The sequence below is a fragment of the Somniosus microcephalus genome, unplaced genomic scaffold (assembly GCF_052327205.1).
Source record: "Somniosus microcephalus isolate GS21.2 unplaced genomic scaffold, FLI_Smic_1.0 scaffold457, whole genome shotgun sequence".
In the NCBI taxonomy this organism is placed as follows: Eukaryota; Metazoa; Chordata; class Chondrichthyes; order Squaliformes; family Somniosidae; genus Somniosus; species Somniosus microcephalus.
Window position 1 is genome coordinate 154,903 of NW_028225644.1, and position 20,113 is coordinate 175,015.

Genomic DNA, 20,113 nt, shown 5'->3' on the forward strand with positions numbered 1-20,113 from the left:
CGACCCCGTGCAGGACATCCCACCACCCGACCCCGTGCAGGACATCCCACCACCCGACCCCGTGCAGGACATCCCACCACCCGACCCCGTGCAGGACATCCCACCACCCGACCCCGTGCAGGACATCCCACCACCCGACCCCGTGCAGGACATCCCACCACCCGACCCCGTGCAGCGCCCCAGGTAATGGACATCGCCCAGTGTAGCGCCCCAGGTAATGGACATCACCCAGTGTAGCGCCCCAGGTAATGGACATCACCCAGTGTAGCACCCCAGGTAATGGACATCACCCAGTGTAGTACCCGAGGTAACGGACATCACCCTGTGTAGTACCCGAGGTAACGGACATCACCCAGTGTAGTACCCCAGGTAATGGACATCACCCAGTGTAGTACCCCAGGTAATGGACATCACCCTGTGTAGTACCCGAGGTAACGGACATCACCCAGTGTAGTACCCCAGGTAATGGACATCACCCTGTGTAGTACCAAGCCATACAGTGTAGCAGGTCTGAGGTATATGTGCTCCTCTGTGCTGTGTTAGCTAATTGGAGCCGGGAAGCAGGCAGGGTCTCCATAATTGGCCTCAGTGCCCCTTGGGTTAGGGAGGTAGAAAAACTTTAAGCTAGGTCTCCCACTCCTCCAGAGTGAATTTTCTGAGATTCCTTTCCTGCCAATCAATTGCCAGTCACCATCTTAACAGGGTGCAGATAGAGAGGACTGTAACAAGGACAGATGACACAAGTCTGAGTCCTACTGTTGCTGGAAGCATAGAGATATTTGGAGATTGGAGAGGACCAAAAGGAAACAGACTGCACACTGCATGCTGGAGAGCAGTGAGGGGCAAAAAGAGTGAATGAAGAAACAGGACAACTCAGGGAGCAATGTTTAGGCCGGTTTACAGGAGAATGCAAGGGGAGCTCCACAGTCTGAGGTCCAGGCATGGAGTGGAGTCTCAAATCCAACACAGCATTATTGAATATCCGCTTATTTGCTCAGACGGTTTTACCTGTATGGATTCCCAAGGGGTCAAAGTTCTCCATGTTACACACAGTGACACAGTTATCAGCTGTGTCTCGCACCACCTCATACTCCACCTCCTTCCAGCCCAGCAGCGACTGCTCTACAAGGATTTGATTGGTCATAGCGAAGGCCTGGAGAGAAAAAAAACAAAACCATTAGAAACATAGCACTGTCCTTCAAAACAAAGAACGTGGACAACGTTTAAATTGCATCCAGTGCAGACCAAGCCCAGTGCTCTGTTAGTAAGTGGTTTTACAGTGAAGGATCTATTCAGTACGTACATCAATGATTTGAATGTAGAACTAGAGGGAGTGGAGTACAAATTGCAAACAATGCTAAAATAGGGGGAGCAAAGGAGGCTGTGGGGGGATAAGAAGGTGGCAGAAAGGGCAAAATAGTGGCAAACGGAAGTCAATGTCAGTAAATAAGGCAGCAGAATTGGGTCAAAAAACAAATTAGCCTTTAAATGGAGCAAGGTTGGGTTATGTGGAGAAGCAGATGTGGATTTGGGGGTCAGGTTCACCAGACTATAAAAGCAGTACCTCAAGTGGACAAGCCCATAAAAAACCTAATGGAATACGGGGTTTTATGCCGAGAGGTGCAGGATACAAGAGCCCAGAAGTAGTGGTGAATCTGAATAAAGCCTTGATCAGACCACAGTTGGAGTACTGTGTGCAGTTTTGGGCTGCACACTATAGGAAGGATATTGAGGCAGTAGAGAGGGCACAGCGCAGGTTCACTAGGATGCTGTCTGGTCTGAGGAAATACAAACATGCAGAAAGGCTTAAAATTGAGGCAGTTTTCATTAGAACAGGCGATTAAAGGGTGATTTGAATGAGGCGTTTAAAATTGTAAAAGGATAGAAAGAGTAGATGGACACTGACTATTTCTAGTGGTTGAGGGTCTAGAATGAGGGGACAAAGATCCAAGATCAAAGTAGAAAAGTCACTGGGTCCAGATGGGATGCCTCCTGGGTTGCTGAGGGAAGCAAGGGTAGAAATAGCAGAGGCTCTGGCCACAATCTTCGAACCCTCCTTAGATATGGGGGTGGTGCCAGAGGACTGGAGGATTGCAAATGTGACACCCCTGTTCAAAAAAAGGTAGAGAGATAAACCCAGTAACTGCAGGCCAGTCAGTCCAATGCTGGTGGTGGGGAAACTTTGAGGCACAATAATCTGGGACACAATTGTCACTTAGTAAAATATGGCTTAATAAATGACAGCCAGCACGGATTTGTTAAGGTCAGTAGAGTCTGGATCGAGTTCTTAGATGAAGTAATGGAGAGGGTTGATGAGGGTAGTGTGGTTGATGTGTCTAGGGCATTCGGAAGGGGTTTGATAAATTACCACATACATGGGATTAAAGGGGCAGTGACAGCGTGGATACAAATTGGCTAAGGGGCAGAAAGCAGAGAGTGTTGGTGAACGGTTGTTTATCAGACTGGAGGGAGGTATACAGTGGTGTCCCCCAGGGGTCAGTATTAGGACCACTGCTCTTTTTGATACATATTAAATGACTGGGACTTGGGTATACGAGGTATAATTTCAATGTTTTCAGATAACATGAAACTTGAAAATGTAGTAAACAGTGAGAAGGATAATATCAGACTTCAGAAGGACAAAGATAGACTGGTAAAATGGGCAGACACATGGCAGGTGAAATTTAAGTGTGAAGTGACGCAGTTTAGTAGGAAGAATGAGGCGGCGCAAATATAAAGTGGGTGCAGGAACAGAGAGCCCAGGGGGTTCACATACACAAATTTTTGAAGGTGGCAGAACAAGTTGAGAAGGCTGATAAAAAGGAAAATGGCTTTATAAACAGAAGCAGCGAGTACAAAAGGAAGTTATGCTAAACCTTTATAAATCACTGGTTAGGCCCCAGCTGGAGTACTGCGTCCAATTCTGGGCACCACTGTAGGAAGGATGTCAAAGGTTTGGAGCGGGTACAGAGGAGATTCACCAGAATGATACCAGGGATGAGGGACTTCAGAAATGTGGAGAAACTGGGGTTACTCTCCTTAGAGCAGAGAAGGTTAAGAGGAGATTTAATAGAGTAAATAAGGAGAAACTGTTTCTCTGTGCTTTAAACTTGATCAGCCATGTGTCTGTGCATTTCACCAGTCTGTCTATGTCCTCCTGAAGTCTGTTACTATCCTCCGAGTTTTGTGTCGTTCTGCAAATTTTGAAATGATGATGCCCTCTATACCAAAGTCCAGCTCATTAATACATATCAAAAAGAGCTCTAGTGAAAGAGTTGGAAACTGTGTGAACAGGAATCCACTAGGCTGTGATGTTCTCTGTATATAGACGATGTGAATCTTACTCCAAACCCCACCTCCCCCCAGTTTGAAGAGAATGCTGGAGATATTTGGGCTCATGTTTCTTGCCTGTCCTGTTCTCAGTATGTATTTTGAGATTGCCTGAAGTGCTGATCAGTGAGACACCGCACCTGTCACACAGCAATTCCACAGCCTCGATCAAAACTCTGGCCATCTTTTCTTATTGCAGCACTACGGAAACCTTTCACAAACAAGTCCAGTCAGTAACATACAAATAATTGTCACGGTGTAAAGGCCATTTCTGGGTTCAACAATGTTTGGAAATGATATTGCAAATTTTTAAAAGTCCTGTTTCCCTCAGCGTGTACAGGCACCGAGCCTGAATGGGACAGCTGACACTCAACAGATCACTGCCGTTGGACATGTACTGGGTAATTGACCAGCCTGCAGGAAGCCTGCGCACTTCAAGCTTTGAAGGCCATTCTGACATGTTTTCGTGTTTGTAATAGGTTACATTCATTGAGTAGACATTTACAGCAGGACTGTACATCACCCTATTTAATGGTTTAAAAGGCAAGCAGAAACATGTCTATTCAATGTACAGTACTGCAGACACACGTGTAACTTTGTATCAGGGGAATGAGTTGGACAACATTTTATTTAAAAATCCAGAAGCAGAAGTCTGACAGAAAACACAACACGTTCCAGACTGACCCACTTAAACTGTGTACCATCAGTACGCACAACAAAATGATAATCCATCACATTGAAAACTAAAAAAAAAATACAAACTATCCACTTTCCAGACGTCCTTTAATCTAGTTGGAGAATCAGAAACACTGGTATGGAAGGTGGCACAGTCAGTCGTTGCTTATCACTTTAATTCTCCGCCCCACTCCCACTCTGACCTACACGGTTGTGATGAAGCTCAACGTAAGCTCGAGGAACAGCACCTCCTCCTTCGAATAGGCATTTCACAGCCTTCTGGACTCAACATCGAGTCCAACAATTTCAGACCATAACCTGTGCTCCCTTTTTTTTTTTTAAAGACAGCGAGTGTTGGTAATGATTCTATTGTAGGAATCGTCAGATCCCTAGCTGAAATACTGAGGTCGAGTCAGTCCGATAATTAAACAAAGTTTAATGTAAACTAAAGAACAAACAATGGAATGCAGGAGAAACAATCAACAGGTCTTTTCTTAAGGCTGTCTTCACGAGGTCTGACCTGGGAACCTCCCAGCCTGATGTCATGACGTCATCACGTTTCCCGCCGTTCGGGACGTCACGTGACCAACGTGATGACGTCATCGCGCTGGTTCTGGAACTTACCGAGAACGGGTTATTTACAAACAGTAAACAAACATAGGTGCTGTAGCACTCTGTTAAAGGCAGTTATATAGTCATATACAGGAGTCCCTTGGTGGCTTTGCCACACTATTCCCATTTACACCTCCTCTAGACCCATCTTTTGTTTCTTTACTTGTCCAATTACCATCTCCTTTTGCCTTGCACCATCGTCCCTTTTGTCATTTAATCTCTCCTGCCTTCCATCCTATCACAGACCTTCCCTTTTGTTCTTTCCTCCCCGCCCTGCTTTCCCTGTCTCTGCACTTGCTTCTGTTCCATCTCCAGCTTTTTCCAGTTCTGACGAAGGGTCATCGACCTGAAACGTTAACTCTGTTTCTCTCTCCACAGATGCTGCCTGACGTGCTGAGTATTTCCAGCATTTTCTGTATTGATTTCCTTTATTCTAGAACTAATTCACGAACTCCACTTACCTCTTGATAGATGGGAGTTAAAAGAAGCATATGGCACAAAATATCAAGACTTTAAAGCTGGAATGAAGTGTAATGCAGTCAGATTGTAGACCACAGAATGGTGAATGTTCTCCTCCCTTAATCTTTGCGCACACACAGGTTTTAATTCACTACCTTATGTTTTGACAATAGGTAGCTTAATCCTTATACTCCATACCATCGTGGATAGCACGTTTAGGGAGTTGGTCACACCGCAGGTAAAGGCTGCACAGGCAGGAAGGGAGTGGGTGATCACCAGGCATAGTAGGCGCAGGCAGGTAGTGCAGGGGTCCCCTGTGGCCATCCCCCTCTCAAACAGATATACCGCTTTGGATATTGTTGAGGGAGATGGCTTATCGGGGGAAAGCAGCAGCAGCCAACTTCCTGGCACCATGGGTGGTTCTGCTGCACAGGACGGGAGAAAAAGAGTGGGAGAGCTATAGTGATAGGGGATTCTATTGTAAGGGGAATAGATGGGCGTTTCGGTGGCCGCAAACGAGACTCCAGGATGGTATGTTGCCTCCCTGGTGCAAGGGTCAAGGATGTCTCGGGGCGGCTGCAGGGCAATCTGGAGGGGGAGGGTGAACAACTAGTTGTCGTGGTGCATATAGGTACCAACGATATAGGTCCTAACAGCTGAATATAGGGAGTTAGGAGGTAAATTTAAAAATAGGACCTCAAAAGGTAGTAATCTCAGGATTGCTACCAGTGCCACGTGCTAGTCAGAGTAGAAATAGAAGGATATTTCAGATGAATATGTGGCTAGAGGAATGGTGCAAGGGGGAGGGATTCAAATTCCTGGGACGTTGGAACTGGTACTGGGGGAGGTGGGACCAGTACAAACTGGACGGTTTGCACCTGGGCAGGACCGGGACCGATGTCCTAGGGAGAGTGTTGGGCAGGGTTTAAACTAAAATGGCAGGGGTTGGGAACCTGTGCAGGGAGACAGAGGAAAGGGAAGCAAGGATAACAAAAGTCAGGAAGGAGAAAAGCAAAAGTGGAAGGCCGAGAAATCAAGGGTGTAAATCAAACAGGGCTACAGTAAATAATAATTCTAAAAGGACCAAGAGTGTTAAAAAAACAAGCCTGAAGGCTTTGTGTCTTAATGTGAGGAGCATTCGTAATAAGGTGGATGAATTAGCTGCGCAAATAGATGTAAACGGATATGATGTAATTGGAATTACGGAGACATGGCTTCAGGGTGACCAAGGCTGGGAATTCAACATCCAGGGGTATTCAATATTCAGGAAGGACAGGCAAAAAGGAAAAGGAGGTGGGGTAGCATTGCTGGTTAAAGAGGAGATTAACACAATAATAAGGAAGGATATTAGCTCTGATGATGTGGAATCTGTATGGGTAGAGCTGAGAAATACCAAGGGGCAGAAAACGTTAGTGGGAGTTGTATACAGACCCCCAAACAGTAATGCTGAGGTTGGGGATGGCATTAAATGGGAAATTAGAAACGCGTGCAATAAGGGCACAGCAGTTATCATGCGTGACTTTAATCTACATATAGATTGGGCTAACCAAATTAGTAACAATACTGTGGAGGAGGAATTCCTAGAGCGTACAGGATGGTTTCCTGGACCAATATGTCGAGGAACCAACTAGAGGTCAGGCCATCTTAGACTGGGTATTATGTAATGAGAAAGTATTAATTAGCAATGTTGTTGTGCGAGGCCCCTTGGGGAAGAGCGATGATAATTCTTCGTTAAGATGGAGAGTGAAGTAGTTGACTCAGAGACTCGGGTCCTGCATTTAAATAAAGGAAACGACAATGGTATGAGGCGCGAGTTGGCTAGGATGGATTGGGGAACATTACTTAAAGGGTTGACGGTGGACAGGCAATGGCAAACATTTAAAGATCGCATGGATGAACTACAGAATTTGTTCATCCCTGTTTGGCATAAAAATAAAACAAAAAAGGTGACTCAACCGTGGCTAACAAGGGAAATTAGGGATAGCATAAGATCCAAGGAGATGACATATAAATTGGCCAGAAAAACCAGCAAACTTGAGAATTGGGAGCTGTTTAAGATTCAGCAAAGGAGGACAAAGGGATTAATTAAGAGGGGGGAAATAGAATGAGAGTAAGCTTTCAGGGAACATAAAAACTGACTGTAAAATCTTCTATAGATATGTGAAGAGAACAAGATTGGTGAAGTCAAGCATAGGTCCCTTTCAGTCACAATCGGAGGAATTTATAATGGGGAACAAAGAAATGGCAGACCAATTAAATACATACTTTGGTTCTGTCTTCACAAAGGAGGACACAAATAACCTCCCAGAGATGTCGGGGAACATAGGGTCTAATGAGAGGGAGGAATTGAATGAGATCAGTATTTGTTGGGAAATGGTGTTAGGGAAATTGACGGGATTAAAGGCCGATAAATCCCCAGGGCCTGATAATCTACATCCTGGAGTACTTAAGGAAGTGGCCCTAGAAATAGTAGATGCATTGCTGGTCATCTTCCAAAATTCTATAGACTCTGGAATAGTTCCTATGGATTGGAGGGTAGCTAATGTAACCCCACTATTTAAAAAAGGTGGTAGAGAGAAAACGGGGAATTATAGACCGATAAGCCAGACATTGGTAGTGGGGAAAATGCTAGAGTCCATTATAAAAGATGTAATAGCAGAGCACTTGGAAAACAGTGACAGGATCGAACAAAGTCAACATGGATTTACAAAAGGTAAATCATGCTTGACTAATCTACTGGTATTTTTTGAGGATGTAACTGGTAGAATAGATAAGGGAGAACCAGTGGACGTGATGTATTTGGACTTTCAGAAGGCTTTCGATAAGGTCCCGCATAAGAGATTGGCGTGCAAAGTTAAAGCACATGGGATTGGGGGTAAGGTACTGACTTGGACAGAGAACTGGTTGGCAGACAGGAAGCAAAGATTTGGAATAAACGGGTATTTTTCCGAGTGGCAGGCAGTGACTAATGGGGTACCGCAGGGATTGGTGCTAGGACCCCAGCTATTCACAATATATATTAATAATCTAGACGAGGGAACTAGATGTAATATCTCCAAGTTTGCAGACGACACAAAGCTGGGTGGGCGTGTGTGCTGTGAGGAGGATGCTGAGAAACTCAAGTATGATTTGGACAGGTTGGGTGATTGGGCAGATGCATGGTAGATGCAGTATAACGTGGATAAATGCGAGGTTATCCACTTTGGTGGCAAAAACAGGAAGACAGATTATTATCTGAACGGCAATAGATTGGGAAAAGGGGAAGTGCAACGAGACCTGGGTGTCCTTGTGCACCAGACGCTGAAGGTAAGCATGCAGGTGCAGCAGGCGGTTAAGGCGGCAAATGGTATGTTGGCCTTCATAGCGAGAGGATTTGAGTACAGGAGCAAGGATGTCTTGCTGCAGTTGTACAGGGCCTTGGTGAGACCACACCTTGAGTATTGTGTGCAGTTTTGGTCGCCTTATCTGAGGAAGGATGTTCTTGCCATGGAGGGAGTACAGCGAAGATTCACCAGACTGATACCTGGGATGGCAGAATGACGTATGAAGAGAGATTGTGTCGATTAGGCTTATATTCACTAGAGTTTAGAAGAATGAGAGGGGATCTCATTGAAACTTATAAAATTCTAACAGGACTTGACAGACTAGATGCAGGAAGGATGTTCCCGATGGCGGGGGAGTCCAGAACCAATGTTCACAGTCTAAGGATAAGGGGTAGGCCATTTAGGACAGAGATGAGGAGGAATTTCTTCACCCAGAGAGTGGTGAACCTGTGGAATTCTCTACCACAGAGGCAGATGAGGCCAACTTATTAAATATATTCAAGAAGGAGTTAGATATATTTCTTACAGCTAAAGGGATCAAGGGATATGGGGAGAAAGCAGGGACGGGGTACTGAATTTGGATGATCAGCCATGATCTCATTAAATGGCGGAACAGGCTCGAGGGGGCCGAATGACCTACTCCTATCTTCTATGTTACAATATTTGCTCTTTGAAGTATGAAAGCAAATCAGGCACAATTAGCTGAAATGCCGCCGATTTCTATTTGTGGAATCCTATCAACCTCAATGGAAGCAATAATGTAATACAATAGACAAATTAAAATACAGTCCCCATCGCTTGTAAGGGGAATGTTCGTGCCAATACGATTAGCCTGCTATATGCGATTTGTCCGCTATAACGTTTAACAGGCGTTCTGGCAGGTGAGCACCCAAAATAAGACTTTTAATAAGATGGCATTGCAAGTGTAAAGAACACTGCTGAGCTCAAAGGGCCAGCAGAGAATATTAGGACAGGTGTAAGGAATGTGTCATTAGGACACCTGAAGGATGTTTAAAGTCTCTGACTGGGTGTTGCCAGAGCTTTCTACTTCTGACTCGAAAGCTGCCGTTAAGTGTTTGCAGCAGACAACTTAATCAAAGAAACAGCCCATTGTTTTAATTATGTAGTAAACGCCAGCTAGGATTTGCAGAGCACAATGTAAAGTAACAAAGGCTAAACTTAATTGGTGAAAGAATTGCTTTTTGGAGGGTATCAGATTGAATAATAAAAAATACATTTAGGCCAGTAAAAAAAGTTCTTCAAATCACATGAGTTGGCAGGAGTGAGTAAACACAGCTGTCTCTGCCCAAAGGAAATGATGCGCGAATGACACTATAACCGGCAACTTTGAAATTGACGCCAATGCAAATGGTCACCATGCGACAAATTGAAGTTAGTTTTATAAAAGCTCCGCTGTCCTGTGATTCTACAACAGTCAAGTATTGCTAACAAGTTGCACCACCTTGAAACCAATTTACTAATAAACAGGGGTGATGATGGACAGACCATTCAGGTTGAACGCAGGCGGAAACACCCAGTCAAAAACTGTCAGAACAAAAAACATAAGAAATAAGAGCAGGAGTTGGCGATTCGGCCCCTCGAGCCTGCTCCGCCATTCAATAAGATCATGGCTGATCATCGACCTCAACTCCACTTTCCTGCACTATCTCCATATCCCTTGATTCCCCTAGGGGTAGGTTTTGCCGAACCTGTCGGGAAGGCGGCGGGACTTCCCCTTTCAGGTTTTTGACCCGCCTACTTAGACGTCCGGCCAACCCGCGTGATTGTCCCTTGATTGACCTTGTTGAGCCCGCCCAGCGAGCTCAGCAGGCCAATTAAGGGCCACCCGGCAACAGGTGACGTCACAGACTCCAATTTCATCTGTCAAGAGATCTTGACAGATGAAATATCAGTGTCTCACAGCTGTTTGAAGCTGTGAAACACTGACACTCTGAGTTCTGACATGTGTCATTCTGCACAGACTCATTTAGAACTCTCACCGACACTCAAAGCTGAAGGCTGTCACTTTTCACAGATCGCAGCCATTCAGTTTTAAGTGCCGGGTGAGTGATGCAGCTCCCGACGGCTACAGGAAGAAAGGCTGTTAAGGTAAGTTAAAGTTCTTTACACAGTTTAGACACACCAAACACACTTACCTTTACACTCATGCACCCATCATTCACCTGAGCGCCGACATCGCGACCCCTCCAACTCCTTCAACCCGACGGCCCGCCGCTCCAACCTGGCGTGGTTTGGAGCCGTCGGGAAACCCACACGAAACCCCTCAAAATAGGGATTAGGCTAAAAACTGCCTGTTAACTACAGGAAACTTTGTGCTATCCGGCACCGACAGGACTGAGCTGTTGCCGTTCCCTCAAAACTGCCGGACACTCCAGCTCTAATGTTGAAGCATACGGAGGTTTTCATCTCCGTATCTGACAACAAACACTGTTGCTTAGCAACAGCTTCTAAACAGTCGGCTGCAGCTGCAAGCGTCTCTAGCTGAAGCTGTTGCTATAGCTACAGAGCTTGCAGTGCCTGACTGGGGAAAAAAAAAAAAGCAACGAAAAGAAAAAAAACGGCTCCTGATTTTTGCCGGTGGCTCGAGCTTGCTGGACATTTAGCCTCCGGATAACACAAAGTTTCCTGTACCTGTTAACAGGGAGATAATTGGCACTAATCCCTTCCCGCCTGGTTTCGGCAGGTCCCAGTGTGGGGCGGGTACCCGCCGCCCCTGAAACTTACGTGGGCCGGGGTTTTGGGCAGGATGGTGGCGGGAAACAAGGATAAAAGCAAAAGATAGGAAGGAGAAAAACAAAAGTGGCAGTCAGAGAAATCAACGGTTTAAATCAAACATGGCCACAGTAAATAATAATTCTAATAGGTCTAAGAGCGTTAAAAAAACAAGCCTGAAGGCTTTGTGTCTTAATGCGAGGAGCATTTGTAATAAGGTGGATGAATTGGCTGCGCAAATAGAGGTAAACAAAAATGATTTGGTTGGGATTACGGAAACGTGGCTCAAAGATGGCCAAGACTGGGAACTCAATATCCAGGGGTATTCGATATTCAGGAAAGATAGGCAAAAAGGAAAGGGAGGTGGGGTAGCATTACTGGTTAAAGAAGGGATTAACACTATTGTAATGAAGGATATTAGCTCTGATGATGTGGAATCTGTATGGGTAGAATTGAGGAATACTAAGGGGAAAAAACGTTAGTGGGAGTGGTATATAGACCTCCAAACAGTAAGGCGGAGGTTGGGGATGGCATTGAAAGGGAAATTAAAGAAGCGTGCAATAAGGGCACAGCAGTCATCATGGGTGACTTTAATCTACATATAGATTGGGCCAACCAAATTAGTAACAATACTGTGGAGGAGGAATTCCTGGAGTGTTTACGGGATGGTTTCCTGGACCAAGATCACAGAAATCACAGAAACCACAGTGCAGATCGAGGCCATTTCGGCCCATCGAGCCTGCACCGACGCATATCCCACCCGATCCCCGTAACCCCTACACCAACGCATATCCCACCCTATCCCCGTAACTCCATGTATTTAATCCCCCTAACACTAAGGGTCAATTTATCATAGCCAATCAACCTAACCCGCACATCTTTGGACTGTGGGAGGAAACCGGAGCACCCGGAGGAAACCCACGCAAACACGGGGAGAATGTGCAAACTCCACACAGACAGTCGCCCGAGGCCGGATTTGAACCCGGGTCCCTGGTGCTGTGAGGCAACAGTGCTAACCATTATGCCACCGTGCTGATGTCGAGGAACCAACCAGAGATCAGGTCATCTTAGACTGGGTATTATGTAACGACAAAGGATTAATTAGCAATCTTGTTGTACGAGGCCCCTTGGGTCGGAGCGATCATAACATCATCGAATTCTTCATTAAGATGGAGAATAAAGTAGTTGACTCAGAGACTAGGGTCCTCAATTTAAATAAAGGAAACTACGATGGTCTGAGGAGCGAGTTGGGTAGGATTGATTGGGGAATGGCACTCAAAGGGGTGATGGTGGATAGGCAATGGCAAACATTCAAAGACCGAATGGATGAGCTACAGAATTTGTTCATCCCAGTTTGGCATAAAAATAAAACAAAAGGTGACTCAACCGTGGCTAACAAGGGAAATTAGGGATAGCATAAGATCCAAGGAGAGGACATATAAATTGGCCAGAAAAAGCAATAATCCTGAGGATTGGGAGCAGTTTAGGATTCAACAAAGGAGGACAAAGGGATTAATTAAGAAAGAGAAAATAGAATATGAGAGTAAGCTTGCAGGGAACATAAAAACTGACTGTAAAAGCATTTATAGATATGTGAAGAGAAAAAGATTGGTGAAGTCAAGCGTAGGTCCCTTGCAGTCAGAATCAGGGGAATTTATAATGGGGAACAAAGAAATGGCAGACCAACTAAATACATATTTTGGTTCTGTCTTCACAAAGGAGGACACAAATAACCTCCCAGAGATGCCGGGGAACATAGGGTCTGATGAAAGGGTGGAACTGAAAGAAATCAGTATTTGTAGGGAAATGGTGTTAGGAAAATTGATGGGACTGAAGGCCGATGAATCCCCAGGGCCTGATAATCGACATCCCAGGGTACTTAAGGAAGTGGCCCTAGAAATAGTAGATGCATTGCTGGTCATCTTCCAGAACTCGATAGATTCTGGAACAGTACCCATGGATTGGAGGGTAGCTAATGTTACCCCACTATTCAAAAAAGGTGGTAGAGAAAAAGCGGGTAATTATAGACCGGTAAGCCTGACATCAGTAGTGGGGAAAATGCTAGAGTCCATTATAAAAGGTGTAATAGCAGAGCACTTGGAAAGCAGCGACAGGATCGGACAAAGTCAACATGGATTTACAAAAGGTAAATCGTGCTTGACTAATCTACTGGAATTTTTTGAGGATGTAACTGGTAAAATAGATAAGGGAGAACCAGTGGATGTGGTATATTTGGACTTTCAGAAGGCTTTCGGTAAGGTCCCGCATAAGAGATTAGCGTGCAAAATTAAGGCACATGGGATTGGGGGCAAGGTATTGACTTGGATAGAGAACTGGTTGGCGGACAGAAAGCAAAGAGTTGGAATAAACGGGTCGTTTTCCGAGTGGCAGGCAGTGACTAGTGGGGTACCGCAAGGATCGGTCCTAGGACCCCAGCTGTTCACAATATATATTAATGATCTGGACGAGGGAATTGGATGTAATATCTCCAAATTTGCAGACGACACAAAGCTGGGTGGGTGGGTAAGCTGTGAGGAGGATGTCGTGAAACTCCAGTACGATTTGGACAGGTTGGGTGATTGGGCAGAAACATGGCAAATGCACTATAATGTGGATAAATGTGAGGTTATCCACTTTGGTGGCAAAAACAGGAAGGCAGATTATTATTTGAATGGCAATAGATTGGGAGAAGGGGAAGTGCAAAGAGACCTGGGTGTTATTGTGCACCAGTCGCTGAAGGTAAGCATGCAGGTGCAGCAGGCGGTTAAGAAGGCAAATGGTATGTTGGCCTTCGTAGCAAGAGGGTTCGAGTACAGGAACAAGGATGTCTTGCTACAGTTGTACAGGGCCTTGGTGAGACCACACCTTGAGTATTGTGTGCAGTTTTGGTCACCTTACCTGAGGAAGGACGTTCTTGCCATGGAGGGAGTGCAGCGAAGATTCACCAGGCTGATACCTGGGATGGCAGGAATGACGTATGAGGAGAGATTGTGTCGATTGGGCTTATACTCACTGGAGTTTAGAAGATTGAGAGGGGATCTCATCGAAGCCTATAAAATTCTGTCAGGTCTGGACAGACTAGATGCAGGAAGGATGTTTCTGATGGCCGGGGAGTCCAGAACCAGGGGTCATAGTTTAAGGATAAGGGGTAAGCCATTTAGGACTGAAATGAGGAGGAACTTCTTCACCCAGAGAGTGGTGAACCTGTGAAATTCTCTGCCAGAGGGCGGTGGAGGCCAGTTCATTAAATATATTCAAAAAAGAGTTGGATATATTTCTTAAGGCTAAAGGGATCAAGGGATATGGGGAGAAGGCAGGAACGGGTTACTGAATTTGGATGATCAGCCATGATCTCATTGAATGGCGGAGCAGGCTTGAAGGGCCGAATGGCCTACTCCTGCTCCTATCTTCTATGTTTCTATGGACCCCCAAATTCGGGATTTCCCCCCCCGCTTCCCCCACACACGCCTGAAACCCCGCCTGACGGCTGCCCGAAAATCTAGCTCCTAGAGTCCAAAAATCTATCGATCTCAGCCTTGAATATATTCAAAGACTCAACATTCACAGCCCTCTGGGGCAGAGAATTCCAAAGATTCACAACCCTGAGTGAAGAAATTCCTCCTCATCTCAGTTTTAAATGGCTGACCCCTTATCCTGAGACTTTGCCCCCTAGTTCTAGACACTCCAGCCAGGGGAAACAACCTCTCAGCATCTACCCTGTCAATCCCCTTCAGAATCTTGTATGTTTCGATGAGATCACCTCTCATTCTTCTGAACTCCACAGAGTATAGGCCCAATCTACACAATCACTTCCCATAGGACAGCCCTCTCATCCCAGGAATCAATCTAGTGAATCTTCGTTGCACCGCCTCCAAGGCAAGTATATCCTTCCTTAGATAAGGAGACCAAAACTGTGCGCAGTACTCCGGGTGTGGTCTCACCAAGGCCCTGTACAATTGTAGTAAGACTTCCTTACTCTTATACTCCAACCCCCTTGCAATAAAGGTCAACATGCCATTTGCCTTCCTTATTACTTGCTGCACCTGCATGCTAGCTTTCTTACACGAGGACACCCAAATCTCTGAACACCAACATTTAAAAGTTTCTAACCATTTAAAAAATATTTTGTTTTTCTGTTCCTCCTACCAAAGTGAATAACCTCACATTTTCCTACATTATACTCCATCTGCCACCTTACTGCCCACTCACTGGGCCCGATTTTGTGGATCGTGTGGGAAATGGGCGGGTTCCCCGAATGTGGGGTTCCGACCTGAAAAAAAAATGGGTCAGCCAGCTGCATGCAATTTTCCCTCAAGTGGCCAATTCATTCCCAGCGTGTGGGCAGCCTTGCTAATTGTCAATTTCCAGTCAGAAAGCCCCACAGTATGATGTCATCATTCGTGGTGCTTTCAAGGTCCACAGCAAGCACTGCATCGGCTTCCAAACGAACCATGCAGGATGGCAGAGGAGCCTGCAGCAGCTGTGGCCAGTGCCAGACCCCGAGCTGCCTCCAAATTCGACGAGGCTTCACTGCAGGCATTATTGGATGGGGTTAGGGCCCACAGGGAGGTCCTCTTCCCTAGGTCAGGGAGGAAGAGGCCTCCCACAGAGCAATGCTGCATGGATGCAGGTGTCAGCAGATGCTAAGTCGCTGGGAGTCACCAGTTACATCTCTAACTCCTTCCTTTACTCCCCCACAGTACCATCCAGAGCCCCCATCCTCACTGTGGAGGAGGAAGAGGCTGTGCAGCCAGACTCCTCAGAGCAAGCTCCAACCTCTGAGGGCGCAGCATCAGCAGAAGTAAGCGCACCCAGCACCAGCACTCACACCTCGGGGGGACCTTCGGGACATAGAGTAGTGTTGTCACCCGGTGTTTCACAGCTCACAAGTGAGCCTCAGCAGATTCTGGAGACAGGGACAGCAGTGGAGAGTCCTCGTCGGAGGGCGCAGGGCTCTGCCAGCTCAGCTGCGCTGCATGTCGACCCTCTGCCTCTGGGTCCATCCGCAAGAGAAGAGGTGATGGATCTCCATGCACAGATGCAGGAGTCTCTGGCAGGTTTTGTCTCCAGGGTCGCTGCGAGTGTGGAGCGAATGGAGGAGTCCATAGCGACCATGAGCAGAGCCTTTGTGGAGTCATTGGCGCATGAACGCATCACCATGGAAAGGTTGGCAACCTCCATGGAGGAGAGAAGTTGCCAGGGTACGGAAAACATGGTGAGTGCTCATAAGAGAATGACATCTCTTGAGGAGCGATGGGCATCTATTGCACAGAGAAACCAGACCTTCGTGGAAGTCCTTCCGAGTAGGACTGCCAGTGCAGAAACGGGTCCCCATGGCCCCCTAATGTGTAGCAAGGTGCTCTCAAGCCACTTCCAAGCGCTGGCCCCTTCTGACCTGTGCAGCTTCAGGTGAGTGAGCAGCAGCCTGGTGCTCCTGTTGCTGATCCTGGTTCTGCTGCTGCTGCTGGAGATCCTCTAATGGCAAGAAGGGAAGGAGAAAAAGGCGTCCCATGCTTCTGGTAGATACCTCCGCTGAGGAAGTGCTGAGTGAGGGTGGCAAGAGGGGCTTCCCAGGAGCTCACATTGGAGAAGTGTGTGAGGCTCCAACCTTCCACAGCTGTGCCTAAGCCATGAACAAGTAGCCCCAAGCCTGCAACAACAAGGTCCTTCAACATACAAATGCTCTCCGTTTAAATCTCAGCTTTCCCAAATGACCAGCAGCTGATAGCAAGCAAGCCGGGATGCTGCACGCCAGGTTTCATCAGCAGGGTTCCCCGCAGGCGTGTTTAGCGTGGGGATCCCTTGAAAATAGCAAGGGCCCCTTAAAATGGCATTAAATATGCCAATAATTGCTGATTAGGGTCCCGACGGCCAGTCCCGCCAGCGGCGGGCGGGACTGATTCGGGTCACAAAGAAACGGCGGTCCGAAAGTCAGACGGGGCGGGGAATCAGGCCGGGGGGGGGGGGGGGGGGGGGGTCGCGACCCCCTATTTCTGCGATTTTCGGCCCCCGCCCGCCTGAAAACCCGCCCGACAGCTGGCAGAAAATCGGGGCCACTTAGTCTATCTATATCCCTTTGCAAACTCGGTGTTCTCCTCACAGCTTACTGTCCCACTTAGCTTTGTATCGTCAGCAAACTTGGATATATTATACATCATCTAGGTCATTAATATAGATTGTAAATAGCTGAGGCCCCAGCACTGATCCTTGCAGCACCCCACTAGTTACAGCCAGCCAACCTGAAAAAGACCCGTTTATCCCGACTCTGTTTTCTGTCTGTTAACCGATCCTCTATCCATGCTAATACATTACCACCAACACCATGAGCCCTTATCTTGTATAATAACCTTTTATGTGGCACCTTATCGAAAGCCTTTTGGAAATCCAAATATATTACATCCACTGGTTCCCCTTTATCTACCCTGCTGTTTTTATATTTCTTGCTAGTCAGAACACAGAGCGTTCACCGACACAGACACCCTGGACCACAGGGCGTTCACCGACACAGACACAGACACCCTGGACCACAGAGCGTTCACCGACACAGACACCGACACCCTGGACCACAGGGCGTTCACCGACACAGACACCCTGGACCACAGGGCGTTCACCGACACAGACACCGACACCCTGGACCACAGGGCGTTCACCAACAGACACCCTGGACCACAGGGCGTTCACCGACACAGACACCCTGGACCACAGGGCGTTCACCGACACCGACACAGACACCCTGGACCACAGGGCGTTCACCGACACAGACACCCTGGACCACAGGGCGTTCACCAACAGACACCCTGGACCACAGGGCGTTCACTGACACAGGCACCCTGGACCACAGAGCGTTCACCAACAGACACCCTAGACCACAGGGCGTTCACCGACACAGACACCCTGGACCACAGGGCGTTCACCAACAGACACCCTGGACCACAGGGCGTTCACCGACACAGACACCCTGGACCACAGGGCGTTCACCGACACAAACACCCTGGACCACAGGGCGTTCACCAACAGACACCCTGGACCACAGGGCGTTCACTAACACAGGCACCCTGGACCACAGAGCGTTCACCAACAGACACCCTAGACCACAGGGCGTTCACCGACACAGACACCCTGGACCACAGGGCGTTCACCGACACCGACACAGACACCCTGGACCACAGGGCGTTCACCGACACCGACACCCTGGACCACAGGGCGTTCACCAACAGACACCCTAGACCACAGGGCGTTCACCGACAGACACCCTGGACCACAGGGCGTTCACCGACACCGACACAGACACCCTGGACCACAGGGCGTTCACCAACAGACACCCTGGACCACAGGGCGTTCACCGACACAGACACCCTGGACCACAGGGCGTTCACCGACACAGACACCCTGGACCACAGAGCGTTCACCGACACAAACACCCTGGACCACAGGGCGTTCACCAACAGACACCCTGGACCACAGGGCATTCACTAACACAGGCACCCTGGACCACAGGGCGTTCACCGACACAGACACCCTAGACCACAGGGCGTTCACCGACACAGACACCCTGGACCACAGGGCGTTCACCGACACCGACACAGACACCCTGGACCACAGGGCGTTCACCAACAGACACCCTGGACCACAGGGCGTTCACCAACAGACACCCTATACCACAGGGCGTTCACCGACACAGACACCCTGGACCACAGGGCGTTCACCGACACCGACACAGACACCCTGGACCACAGGGCGTTCACCGACACCGACACCCTGGACCACAGGGCGTTCACCAACAGACACCCTAGACCACAGGGCGTTCACCGACACCGACACAGACACCCTGGACCACAGGGCGTTCACCGACACCGACACAGACACCCTGGACCACAGGGCGTTCACCGACACCGACACCCTGGACCACAGGGCGTTCACCAACAGACACCCTAGACCACAGGGCGTTCACCGACACAGACACCCTGGACCACAGGGCGTTCACCGACACCGACACAGACACCCTGGACCACAGGGCGTTCACCGACACCGACACCCTGGACCACAGGGCGTTCACCAACAGACACCCTAGACCACAGGGCGTTCACCGACACAGACACCCTGGACCACAGGGCGTTCACCGACACCGACACAGACACCCTGGACCACAGGGCGTTCACTGACATCCTTGCAGCACAGCTGTCATTGGTCAACATGCAGGTTAGGAAAGGTTACTTACGTTTCCAGCAATTTCGTTGAGTTTTTCTTTGTTGTTGCACAGACCCGATCCAAGGCCACCGAGCGCGTAAGCTGCCCGCACCATGACAGGATATCCGATCTTCTCGGCTGCCTGGAAGGCATCCTCCAGCTGTAGATTTAAGGAGTCATTAGTAGAGCTTGGAATGGATGCCTTCGCTCCTCAGATACCACTTGTCAAACATCAGTCTCACTCCAAAATCAAACCTTACCCCTTGAAAAACAAACACACAGGTTGCACTCCAACGTTTGCTTTATAAGTGCAGCCTACACAGAAAGAAATTCTTGCTATTGAACTTCATCAGGCCTCAAACCGCTTCACACACAGCAGATCACCTTTTGAGCTGCATTCACACACAGCAGCCATGTTGCACCGAGCACAGTCCCATAAACACCCACGAGAGATGGACAACCAGTTTTTCTGTGGTGGTGGTGGGGTTGTTGAGGGAGAATTTCCCCCAATAGTGCAGTGGGATCTTGAACATTCAGCTGAAGGGGTGGGTTTCACAGTCCACCCAATGGACAGCACCTCCAACAATGTAACATTCCCTCAGTGCTGCACTGAGGTGTCAATCTCGTTCACACACTCAATCACAGCGTCTTGGAATCACAATCTTCTGGCTCATTCTCGGATTCCTACAGCTCTGCTCATGGGCCTTTCTCCAGGAAAGGACAGGGGTTACAAAATATAAACTTTAGATATAAAACACTTGTTCAAGTGCCTTAACTATTAGAAAGAAATCACT

General features: G+C 47.9%; 1 protein-coding gene across 1 annotated transcript in view; it reads right to left on the minus strand.

Moving 5' to 3' along the window:
* Window positions 1-20,113, minus strand: part of LOC147081744 (carbamoyl-phosphate synthase [ammonia], mitochondrial-like) — a 191,891-nt gene that overhangs the window by 118,373 nt on the left and 53,405 nt on the right. Inside the window, exons 16-17 of the mRNA XM_085980727.1 lie at window positions 19,351-19,479; window positions 1,009-1,153 (exon numbers count right to left, since the gene is read on the minus strand). Of these exons, the coding sequence (XP_085836853.1) occupies window positions 1,009-1,153; window positions 19,351-19,479 (274 nt within the window). The remainder of the gene's footprint in view (window positions 1-1,008; window positions 1,154-19,350; window positions 19,480-20,113) is intronic.